General features: G+C 40.7%; 1 protein-coding gene across 1 annotated transcript in view; it reads right to left on the bottom strand.

Moving 5' to 3' along the window:
- Positions 1-2,717: 2,717 nt before the first annotated feature.
- EMCN (endomucin) overlaps positions 2,718-12,750 on the bottom strand; it is a 53,637-nt gene continuing 43,604 nt past the window's right edge. The window contains exons 11-12 of the mRNA XM_023924647.2: positions 5,700-5,762; positions 2,718-4,445 (exon numbers count right to left, since the gene is read on the bottom strand). Of these exons, the coding sequence (XP_023780415.1) occupies positions 5,704-5,762 (59 nt within the window). The 3' untranslated portion in view covers positions 2,718-4,445; positions 5,700-5,703. The remainder of the gene's footprint in view (positions 4,446-5,699; positions 5,763-12,750) is intronic.

Here is a 12,750-nt window from a genome sequence, read left to right as displayed (position 1 = left end):
CAACCCTCAAGATGAAGCAAAGACAGAGGGACACCAACAGGCACAGCCAGCACTGCCAGCAATAAAGATGGCTGTGGCAGCAGAGAGGTTTCTGTCCCTGTCCCAGTGCAGCCTGATTGGGAAGTGCCTCTGCTGTGGCTCTCCACAGTGAATGTGCAAGGTGGATCTTCAGCTGTCTATGCTGAAAATTTTGAGGGTATTGATGTTTCATGTCAGCTGCATTCACCAGGGTTAATTAAAGTCTGTGTTTTACAGATTGCCCTTGGCCATAAACGGAAAAGCTGCCTCAACTGGAAATCAATAGAGTAATCTTTAAGCTCTTTTATTTTATTAGATATAGGGTTCTAATTTGAAGAAATTGAGGAGCCATAATTAATGGTGCCAGAGAGGTCCTGAGATGTATGTTTAAAGCTTCCTGAGGAGAGTGCTTTGCTGTAGGCAGTGTGCTAGAGGTGCCCAGCATGCCGGGGCACACCACACACGCTGGGGAATGCTCTGGTGAGTGAGCTCCCAGTAGTGCTGCAGAGATCCAACAGCAAATCAATAGCCAGCACTCTGCCCAAAAATTGAAGGGAAGGCTGTGAAGGCAGTGCTGTCATCACAGGCCACAGCAGAAAAGCCAAATTCTGGGCTGCTGACAACCAAGGAGTCTCACAGATGCTGCCAATGGCCTCCCTGTCCCAAGCCAGAGAGACTGATGTGCTTTATGCCTTTCTCCAAGTCTTCTGTGCACTGATATGCAGTGAAATGATTTGCCCCTCTGCAGTGGGGCAGAGTCATTCCAAAACCACAGATGCCTTTGGGGGTTTTGGAAGGTGAAGTATCCTGACACCGCTACTGCTTTCCCTTGCAACAGCCTTGCTGGCAGGACTTTCCCACAACAGACTGAGGAATATTTTTCATTTAAGCAGCTTTCTGAACAGTGCCTGTAAAATAGTTCTGTCCACAGACAATGAAGTGTCAAGGGCCAGAATATTTCCTGTGATCCAATAAGCAGAATAAACCCCAAAAGACTGGCCTATTCATGAGCAACCTCATCCAAACATGCAAGGATAAATACAGAAGTACTTAGAAGGCTAATAAGCTGCTTGTGCTTGAAAAGCATGTAATGCCTACCTTTTCAGCATCTACCTTTTAGAAATAATTATTGTCAACTTTTCTATGTTGTTTTTCTCATTTCTAGACCTTTTCCCTGTAAATAATGATGAAAGCATTTTTCTTTCTGTGAGTCAAATAACTTACTTGACACAGCATCTGAGAGTAGAAAGCCAATTGTCAATACACTGTGCCACACCTTTTTTTTTTTTTTTGTGTTTGGTTGGCTCTTTTTCTTCAGTGCCCCCTTGCCTTGTTTGGGACTGCGTCCAAAATCCCAGCATGCTGCAACTGGTCACTCCCAAAATATTGCAAATCTTTTCACTTTTAAGCAGGGTTAGATTCTGGGAAGAGCTGAGGGAAATTTTCTGTGCTTGAAGACAGTGACTCGCCTTCCCAAGCTAAGCCTGTGATAAGAAATGTTGAAAACACCTTCTCCTGGCAAACCTGAGCTCTGCACACTTTGAGCCAGTGATCAATGATACCCCAAAATCTTTGCCAGCCAAATATGTTCTGTAATCTTGGATTGTAACATATTAATCACAATCATATACTTGAGCAACAAACTTGTTTAAGAAGTAACTCACGGGCTGAACTAATTTGTAAGCAGATCCAGTTTAATTACATTTCTGTGGGCATGTTCATTCCACAGTAAAGTGGATGTCATTCACTTCTTTAACAAATTAGGACACAGAAGCTGAAGAACATTAAATTTAGATGGGACTGTCCTCAGAGGATTTAGTCAAATTTTGGTGAGAAGACTTATACAAATATAGATACATTTTCCTAGTATTTTCCTATGGACAAACTTTATATTATATTGGAGGACCATCTTTAACTTTTGGAGTTTTTTTTACATACTAGTGATTAGAAAAATTCTAGTGGCTCTTTTAGACACATGTTACAGCAGAGCTGTTGAGCCAGACAACCTGAATTGATTTTTCATTTCTTTTTCATCTACCTAAGCCATTGCATGTAACTTCTTTAAATACAGAGTTCTCTCTGCAAAGAGTTCATCACCTCCCATTAAAGGCAATTCCAGCACCTCCAACTCTACAGAAGAAAAGCACCCCAAATATTCTTTCAAATACTTTCTGGGCTTTACAGATATCCTTCAAGCAAATCTGTCTTCTTCACACAAACATCAGTTCCCTTGAGATTCTTAACAAGAATGGAAGTTCATGTGTCTCCTCTTACCAAAAGTTTTATCATTTCTGGGGTTAAGAGGATCTCAGGCTCTTATTTCTGCTGTCCACTAAACTCACCTTTTTACTTCATACACAGCACAAGTCAGTCTCTTTGAGAGATGTTTCCCAGCCTTCTGTTGAGTGCTTGGTTGTCTACCATGCCCCTCACCATGAAGAGCCCAAACACCTTCCCAGTTTTGCTGTTTTTCACTTTTCTGGTATCAGGATTTGCAGAGAGGCCTGTCCTCTCCCCATCACTGATTGTGATGAGGAGGAGTTTCCACTTGCCACCTCTAGCATGGCTTCTTCAAGGTTTCACAGAGCCCCTGCCACCACCATGCCCAGAATATTTAATGTCTGCTCTCCAGGCTTGCCATAAAGGGTCTACCTCATTCTGTGAAACAGACATTTCAGCAAACAGAAAAGGAGAGCTACTTAGTAAAGATAATAAATTTTAATAGGCAGTAAATTTATTTTTCTTGACACAATATGGTAGTTTCTGAACAGATTTTGCACAAAAACACAGATATCTCAAAATATTTCTCTGCTTCTCTCTACTCTCCTTTCACTATGATACAACACACTACAAAATACCTTAATCAACATGAAAATCCAGAATGACTGCTTTTTTTTGAAGGAAACCTCATTATTCAGGAACCAGAACAGTTGCAGATGCCAACTACAACTATTAGATGGCCTGACCTTTCCAAAGTAGGCATCCAAGACTTTTCTGCTCCTGAGGAACACAAGTGATCCAGGAATACCTGAATGAACCATGTAAGTTCAGCTGCAGCATGGACACTTGTTTCCCATCTTTTATTGAGTTTCACCAGAAGTCTCTCATGGTGCCACCAGGACAGAAGATTATCAGACCCGCCAAATTGGAAGTAAGAGCAACAGCCAAGCACAGGGAAATAAACACTTTTCAGATTTGTCTATAGGCATGAATTAATAAATCTTCTCAATCTCTCACTATAATGCTAGGCAAATTTTAATATTTCAGAGAAGGAAATGGGAGAGAAAAGTTCCTCAAATGCATTATATCAATAGGTATCAAAACTCAGGTGACTGTCCTGGATCTTGGTCCTGGAGTTAGACCACAAGCTGTCTTCCTTCCATTTCCCAATTAAAAAAAAGGTAATTCTTTGAATGCTACAGTCAGTGGATTGAGACTGAGAAGATGCTCACAGTAATATAACTTTCAAACATTTATAGTTCTAGAAAGGTAGGGTACATACAGGTAGAAGCACTACTTGATATTTTGGAACTGTCAGCTCTGTACAAATTAAGAGTGTCTGTAATTAGCACTTGAAACACTCTTTGAACTTCCAGAGTTATTCAATAACCCTCAGGAATCCCATGCATTACTCAGAACACAGGGAAGAAAGTTCATCTGTGAAATTGCTTACCTAGCTGATTCCCACTGCGTGCCCCAGGCTATATGGAAGTCATATTTGTAGCACACATAGTGCAATTATCCAAGGAACAGGTGAAAACCAGCTATTGCCTGCTACATTGAAAGGACTGTATTCAGTAATTTACAGAATTTCAAAGAGGCCTCAGTGCAAGGTATATTCCTCCCTTCACAGAGAAGCAGCACACACTTCAGCATCTCAGCCGGGCATCCCACCCTGTAAACATTTATGACAAGAAAAGCATGTGCTACAGTGAGGAGTCTCATGCAAATCACTGAATTAATTTTCATAGTGGCTGTTTGCCCAGTCCTTTTTCAAAGCTCAGGCCCTGTTTCCATTCTGCAACATACAATTAAAATATCCCTAGCTACCATAAGTTCAACAAAGTATGCTGACGTATTCCTTCCTGTGTGTGCACAAAACATTTTTTAGTAGCTACTATGGAAACATCACCAAATTTTTACATTATCTTCACCCTTCTTGTTTTTACATTGTCTTCAACCTTGTTTCCCTGCTTTTACTATATGTGAAAATAATAAATATACATGATATACCAGTTATTAAGCCATCAAAAAATTACATGTCATTCCAGAAGGGAAAGGAGATGCTTGAGATTTAGGAGTCAAAACCTGGTCATTAACACAAGTGTCCTGATGGTAAAAAAGCTTCAGCCTCTCCACATTTCCCATTGAAACACAACTTTGGTGAGATGCTCCTGCATATTGTGATAAAACAGGCTGCTTCACATCTGAAATGACAGGAATATCTCCAGATTATTATTCCAGGTAAGGGTGTTGAGGAACATAAGAGTAAGCTAAAATGGAAGACACAGAATTAATCCAGTATGGGATAGACAATAAGGATTAAATTAATTGTCCAGGCCCTTGTCCTGGACCCATCCAAAATGAACCATCTCTGGGTTTTCAGTAATGTAGGCAAAACTGTATTCTGCTGCTCTAATTCAAAGAACTAAGGAAGTAATTTTGTCCTTTATATTAGCATCTGGAAAGCTTGATCTCTACCTGGGGGAAATGAGAATAGGTCAAAGCCATCAAAGATCGTTCTTCACATTTCTGGTCAACCAGGTATTTCTCAGTGAGGGTGATGGGACCCATTCTAGAGGGGCTTCATTTGACAGTGCTAGTGGGAGTCTGGGCTTTGCCAGAGCCTCTGTCAGGTCCATTCCACACATTCTGCGGCATCCAGTTCCTCAGGCCATCCTTGTCCCCTGCCTCCTGCTCCACCCTGGTCACACAGGTCCCTTCAACAGCTGCTTCCATCTCCCACCCTCAGCAAAGGACCACAGCTCTCCACAGTTCTCCACAAATGAGAGAAGCAGCTCTGTGGGAAGTGGATATTGTGGTGCCTGAGAAAGCTTCATACATGAAGGAAAGTGCAGCACCTAAAAAACTGGCTTTCAGAGGTTCTCTGATGGTCTCTGCCCTCTCACACATAGAAATACCATCCAGCATTTCCTATGTATGTTAAACACCGAGGATTTCAAGCCATAATAAAACACCTCAATTAAAGGGCTGGCTTTTGCATGAAGTGAAAAAGATTCAGATTTTTGTGGGAAAAAAAAGTAATAAAGAACTTCTGGATATCAAATTTCTTTTTTTTTTTGTTATAGGTATCTGCCCTTAAAAATCTATTATTTCTCACACAAACATAAAGAAAATTCACCCAGGGGTTTACATCCAGGAAATACTGTGCAGTTGAAGTCACATGCTCTTGCCTATAAAGGTCTGTCTCTGTGAGCTGGAAGATTCTTCAGCCCCCCAGTTTGCCTGTGAATCTGGGCACCATGGCATGCTCCAGCTGAGCTTTGTTTAAGCCATTTTTCCTTTAGGCTGCTGCCAACTAAAGTAATTCCTCTTTTTGGGATGCATTTTTAACCCTTCTTTTTTTTTTAGTTACATGGCACAATACTGAGACTAAAAGGTATTAAAGGGACTAGCAAACACTAATGTTATAGAATGGAAAACAAATGCTATAAACTTACATATTTACTGCTGAGATGTGAAAAGTTGCCGAGTTTTATTCTTTCCATGAGATGAGTGCTCTCCTAAGAAACAGAAAATACATTTGCATCAGATATACATGGAAAGACAAAAGGATCAATGAGTCCAGGAGGAGCACATGACTGGCCACTGTACAAACTAGCCAGTCTCCTTGTCAGATTTACTTAACAGCAAAAACTGTCTGCACAATAGATTTTTACCTGTCATCCTATTTTACAGATTATTTTCCCTGTGCTTTGCTCATAAATGGTGGGTTACTACCATGAAGTACTTTCCAAGGCAGTTCTCAAGGGGGTTGAAGAAGAGTAAGACTTAATTAATTTATAGCTATGATAAGAACATTGAATTATAAAAATAAGAAGATGGAACTATAAAATTCATTTTTGCCAGTAACACTGACATCAGCTCACTTCCTCCAAAGCAGAAGGATGAACATTTAAGAACTTCACACAGTTCTTAATATCCCTTCCGTGGAGAAGCCAGAGCCACATGGAAACAGGCAGAAGGACAGGAAAATCCAAATATCTCCTCCTGCCTCTCTTCTCACCTGCAGGAGACAATTTAATTCCTCATGCCCACATAAGAGGCAAGGAAGTGATATATTACTTTCCAGGAGAAGTGAATATGTATTAAAAAGCTACAAATGATCAATGGCCTAGGGCTGCAAATTGTAATACAAATTAGGATTATAAAAAATTCACTGATTAGGCATTTAAATAATTAGCAGCCAAATTAAACAGTTGCACTCCTGAAGAGAATGGAAAAGACTTATCAATAGTTTTCAGACAGCTTTTCTTCACAGCAAAAAAAGACACTTTAATTCAGTGCAGCTTTTTGGAGATGAGTAGAAGCCTTGGTATCTGCTGAAAACCGTTCAATAATATTGTGCTGCAATTGTGTTCACTTCCCAAGTGTTCAATTTTCAAAAAAAAAAAAAAATTAAAATAATTTTGAAGTGTTGCTAAGATAGAGTTTCAGAAGCTCTTATCATGTCAAATTTCAGGTAGAGCAAAGGAAAGCATGAGTTTCTGCTACGGAAAAACTGGAACATCTTAACAAGACATATTTTTGGTAGGTGAAACATTTTTGTTAAATTTTTTGTACTGAAAAGCTAAAATAAAGTGAACCAGTTGAAATATTGCACAGCTTTATACTAGCAAAGGAATGAGATTTTCAAGAACTCTCCCTTATTTTTTAGTTTATTTTTATTTTTTCCTTCTGCATGTTTCTTCTTTCCTTGTTTAATATACAGAAACAGAAGATCAAATAGGGGACAGAAGAGAGAAATTGGTAGCTGTTTAAAAAAGGTGTAGGAGAAATTAATTGTGAAATATATTGCCATGCAGTAGATAATATCCAGTAGCAATAGCAAATATCAGTACTTTGTTATCAGTTCCACTCTCAGCTGGTTGTTCTGTAGACAGATTAACATGGAAGCACCCCAGGAAAATAACATTTCTAAGGGCAGGCTCCAGAGCAACGTAATTCCCTGGGTAACATCCCACTTATGCCAATAGACCATGGATCAGAGTATGGAATGGGGGAGCAGCACTGGCTGAGAAGGCAGAGTGCTTGAGAGGTACCTGCTGACAGTGGTGGCTGGGCCAGAGGGGTGGCTCTGCCTTTCTGCAGACCCTGAGACCACGGCACACAGACACTCACACGCCCTATCCAGATTTCCTGGTGCTGTACCCTTTATCCCTGGAACAGTGAACTGCCCTCAGCTATTGCCTGGGGCAATGTCCCCCTACAGTATCAGTGTCTGGTGAGGGATGGATGCAGGCAGGCATGTTCTATGCTTTGCTGCTGGACTTCCAAGAGGGCAGGAGCACACAAGCCTTGTGAAACAAAAGCAAGTCATGGCTACTCCACGCTTGTAAATGTGCCTGAAGATATTTGTATCGTAAGGTCTATAATCATTAGTGCCAGCCAACAATTCAGTGATGAAGAGACAATGATTGTACACTGGAGAAGAAGTGGTCACAGGTGCTCTCTGTTCAAGAGATAAAAAGGTAGTGGATGGGTCTGGATACAGGGCTGCAGTACACCTGGAGATTGCCCAGAGAGGTGTCCAGATTGATTTTGGAATTCAATGTTTCAGCAGCTTGGTATTCTGCTAAATACCTAGCTGCAACTCAAAGGGCAAACCAAGAAGAATATTTGGGCTAGCTGCAAGTAAGAAGACATTTATACTGATCTCAAAAGAGCCTTAACTGACACAAATAAATTCCAAGATTGAAAAAACCCCAAAGTTGTCCCCAGACCATTACCCACCAAAACAAATGGACAAAGCCTTTCTTCCCATAAAGGAAATTAAAAACAAATGCTTGTGTTTAGTAGTTTGTTAGAACAGATGGCATTTTAATAGATTGAAGAAATCATTTCACACTGAATTTTTTGCTGATTGAGAAAATACAGGTGCAGTGGAGGTGCTCAACCAGTCCAGATACATTACCTGGATCCTTTGAAGGCTGTCACAGGATCACAGAATTGTTGAATTTGGAAAAGACCTTTAAGATCATTAAGTCCAACTGTCAGCCCAGAAACATCTCCATGTTCACCACTAAATCATGTCCTCAACTGCCACATCCACACATTTTTTTTATCACTTTCAGAAATGATGACTCAACTGCTGCCCTAGAAAGGCTGTTCCAATGCTTAAAAACCCTTTTTGTGAAGAAGTTTCCCCCTAATATCCAAACTCCCTTGGTGCAACCTGAGGCTATCACTGAAAGAGAAAGGGTATTTCCACAAAATACACCAACAAGAGTGAAATTTCTGCACAACATCATCAGTGAAAAAAGGATTTTATTTTCTCTGGATTATGCATTTAGAGAAGGATGACACACAAACTCTAGTGTTACACACCAGGAGATGGAAGGTGTCAGGAGAAACTTGAACCATCAGCTTCTCACTACATAGGTATTCAGTTTCTTGCCTAAGGTATTAGTTGATCTAATTTGATGTCTATTATGGCAATAACTTTCTGATAATGGGCTGAAAATTCATTGTACATTTGTCTACCTTGAAAAATAAGTGAGTGGCCTCAGAAAAATGGGAGATGAAGGAAACTGGGAGAAAGTATTTGGTGCAGTTAAAATGCTACCAACTGCACAGCTGCAGGTGTAACATGACCCCTTTACCTGTGGTCCTGCCATATGACACCTCTCCTGATGGAGGAGGAGTTGTGGGCTCAGACAGATTGGCAGAGGGCAGGGAGAAGCCAACCTCATATATATCATGCAATTCTAACAAACTGAAAGAAATTATGCACAGTTTGAGAAAGAGGCCTTAGGCAGAATATTTGGGAAATGAAATCAGACACTGACATGGAAGTTTTAGCTGACATGCAAAGCCTGCCTTTATTCTCCCTGTCATCCTCCACTGTTGCACCTGTTTGTTGATTGTTGTCTGAAATTTGATTGCAAAAACAAAGACAGAGGCATTGTGAAGTCTCTATTACTGTCATATACTGATGTGTAGTAAAACTGTCAGGTTTATTGCTGCAGGGGGCTGCAGATACCACAGCAAACAAATTTGTGGAATTAAAAGCCACTGAAAACTATGAAACACCAAGGATAAAAAGCCTGATCCAAGGCACAGGTTACTGGAAGACTATGGTGTAGGATATGTTATTGGACTCCTTTCCTGTTTGTGACACTTCCTTTCACCTCATGTGATCTACCCTCTAACAAATCCTCTGTGACTGGATTTGAGGCTGCAGAGATGCAGGTATAGCAGGCTCAGCTGATGGTTCCTTAGCCTCAATACTAAAGGAGATATTGCTCTAGCAACTTGTACAATACAGCACTGGTCTTTCAGACACACAGCCTCCACGTGGCACCCTTTGAACACTTCTGCCACAGCCTTGGTGGCTGATCCACCCAAAGAAATTGTCAGTGTAGGCACTGGGCCTGATCCAATATGCCCTGTACACTTCCTCCTCTACAACACGGTCATGATTCAAAAGGATAAAGACAAGGAAGATGTACAAGAAAGAAAAATGTACTCATGAATCATCATCCTTCAACATATTTGTTTTAAGTACATGGAAAGTAGACTTTGTACACAGCCACGGAGGGATCTTCCAAGCTGAAAGATAATCAGAAAAGAAATAGTGCTGCAGTGAAAATGCAGCATTTTCTTCCTAATTAAAATTTCACTTGTGCAGTATTTGTTTTGATTTTTCACTCACAAATACACTCATTTCCAACCATTAATGTTGCATTCTGATGCCAATCTATGTGAATAAGTAATGGGTACAATCAGCTGAAATTACAGATTGCAGTAAGATCAGTTTTGAAGCTCTGGAACAAACATTTCTTTGTCTCACCGTTGTGGAAGGATATTGTATTAATCTCACTGCAGTTTTCCCTTTCCTCCTGCCCCTCCACATTTGATTCAGAATCTGAATATATTATTCAGAATACACATACACTGCAGAACATCATGACATAAAAGAGAGTACAAACTGAGTACTATGACTACAGAAAGTCTTTGACCTGGGTAAAACCCTCTGACATTATTGGGAAAGCTAAAAGAAAAAGAATGTAGAAACAGTCTTTCACATAAAAAATAGGTTGTACTGCATCTCAGATTACACTGTCTGTAGGAAGAATTTTGATGTGCTGTTATTTCTCTGTAATATCTGCTGCTGAGAAATTGATTGTAAGTGGCAATCAGATTTGGAGCAAAGAATTAAAGCAAGCTTTTCATAAAATCTGATTGCAGAAGCCTATCTTTTATAAAAGTATAACACTACCTCTGCAGACACAGGAATCAAAATGTCTATTTTTACCACACTGAACTAAAAGAAAGATGCTGGAGAACAGCATTAAGTGAGAACCAGTGGCTGGGTTTGGTGTGGGCCAGTGGGTCCAGCACCTCCAACATGCTGCAGCTCCCCTGCCACACAGTTCACATTTTCTTGCAAACTGCTCCTCACCACTGCCAGCACGACAGAAGGATCTGAACAATCCACCGAGGCAGAGAGAGGGTGTGTGGAAGCGTTCAGGTGAAGAACAGAGAGGCAATTGCTGCTGAATGGGCAGCAAAGGGCACGAGGTGGCTCCCTCAGGAGCAGCATCTCAGAAAACTGAAGGCTGGAAAGTCAGCAAGTGCTTCCCAGGAGAAAACATCACCTGACCCTCTGCAGGCTGAATGTAAGAGACTGCTTTAAAAACCCTTATAGATATGCACAGCTCACAAACCAAATTAGAAACACAGAAGGAAACATATGCTATTTTGACTATAGTTTGACTATGTTTTTGACAACAGTTTTGTCCAAAAGTTTCAGCTGGAAGTGTGTGCAGTCAGAACTTTGTGGTGTGAGTAAACACAGAGTCCAGCCACAAGCTAAGAAAGTTTATTCTACAGTTCTTGTGAAGAAAGAAACACAACTTGAAGCTATTATACAATACAAGACCCAAAAAATAGAGTATCAGCAAATGAGAAAGAAAAGTAGAGGGAAGAAGGAACTTGATACCTGTTGGAGTCTGAGATACAGAGTGTGTGCCCTTGTTTTTAATACTTAGTTCTAGGATTCAAAAAAACAATGAATTTCATATAATATGAAATTCATGAGCATGTTTTCATGGTGATACATGAAAACAAAAGTTAAAGTTAGATAGAAAAAGCTAAAAGTGTGTGTAGATGAGAAAGTTTCTTAAATCACTGGGTGAAAAAGTAGTTTAGAGAACAGGAGACAAGATGGAGGATTTAGGGTGTTGTCTCTTGTCCTTCTTCTTTCTTCTTCATGTTCTTCTCCTAGGGGTTTTTTGGGTAGTAGTAAGTGATTGGATAGAAAATACCATAGTGCAGCACACAGGTGTTAGGTCACTGGGTCACTAAGAAAAATAATTTAGTTGGCATCTGTTAATTGGGTAAATGGACATATAAAAGACCTTGAAGAGGATCTTTGTGAGCCATTTTACCCCTTTCTATCATAGTGCACATAGCTCCTTGTACCTTGTAATGCTGATAAGAAAAGAATAAACAACTGAGACCGAACAAGAAAAAATAGCCTCCCTCTCGTCAATCTTCAGTTCAAAGGGGAAAAGAACCCAAATCCAAAAGTCCTAAATGAGACAGATACCTTTCACTGTTGCAAGGAGACCCTTTTCTATAAAGCAGCTTCTAGGTGTTCTACCTGCAGGGGTATAAACATAAGACCCTGAAAGTACATCTCAGACTAGGAAACAGAAATAATCAATATCATAGCCTACATTAGCAGGAGCACCTACTGTTACCACTCCAAAGCACACAGCGTGCCAGCAGACTGCTCTTCACTGACCTACACTGCTGATCTTGCAAGTCAGTGGAAGAGGGAAGGGAATTTCCACTGACAGAGTGACTCATCTAGTGACTCAGATTCTTCACCTGTTCCTAGAGACATCCACGTAGATCCTAGACACAACGATAAAAAGGTCAAAGTCCCAATGCATGTTAAGAAACCTCATGGCCCACTGTGGAGTCATACCCCCTCGCAGAGGTAAATTTCCCTGGGTTGGGTCCCTAATGAGGTAAACCTCAAAGATTTCTTACCTTCTTAAATGCCATGGCCCATGCTCAGGTGTACTCGGCATAACAGGAAACAAGGTCTGCACCAGCTCCTGATTTGTCCCACTGTACCAAAACCACATCTATGGTTTGATAAGCGAGGCAGAACAATTAGTCTCAGGATTTGGAGGGTTATGGAAAGCAGTGATGAAGACATTGTCATCTGATCACACTTTCAGAACACCGCAGGATTTTCCACGTCCAAGGCCTAGCACAGCAGTGGGTTGTCTTGAGGTACATTCAGCTGAAGCAGCAGGTAACAGCTCTAAGGCCATCATTACTGCTGAACAGCAGCAGCTTTGGGAAGAGATGTGGAGCGTATGGAGAACACAAGTGTTCCTGCTTCCTCAGTTCATGCTGTCTCTGCACTGCACTGCCATCAGAGAGCACCTCTGATCTTTTTCTCCACTGTGATTGCAATAAGTTAAAGGGGTTTCAAGCAGAACAGGCTCCCAAATATCCATCTTTGCCTGA

The sequence above is a fragment of the Cyanistes caeruleus genome, chromosome 5 (genome assembly GCF_971803275.1).
Source record: "Cyanistes caeruleus chromosome 5, bCyaCae1.hap1.1, whole genome shotgun sequence".
Taxonomy (NCBI): domain Eukaryota; kingdom Metazoa; phylum Chordata; class Aves; order Passeriformes; family Paridae; genus Cyanistes; species Cyanistes caeruleus.
The sequence above is the reverse complement of the archived record's forward strand: the minus strand, read 5'-3'. Positions and strand labels throughout refer to the sequence as shown.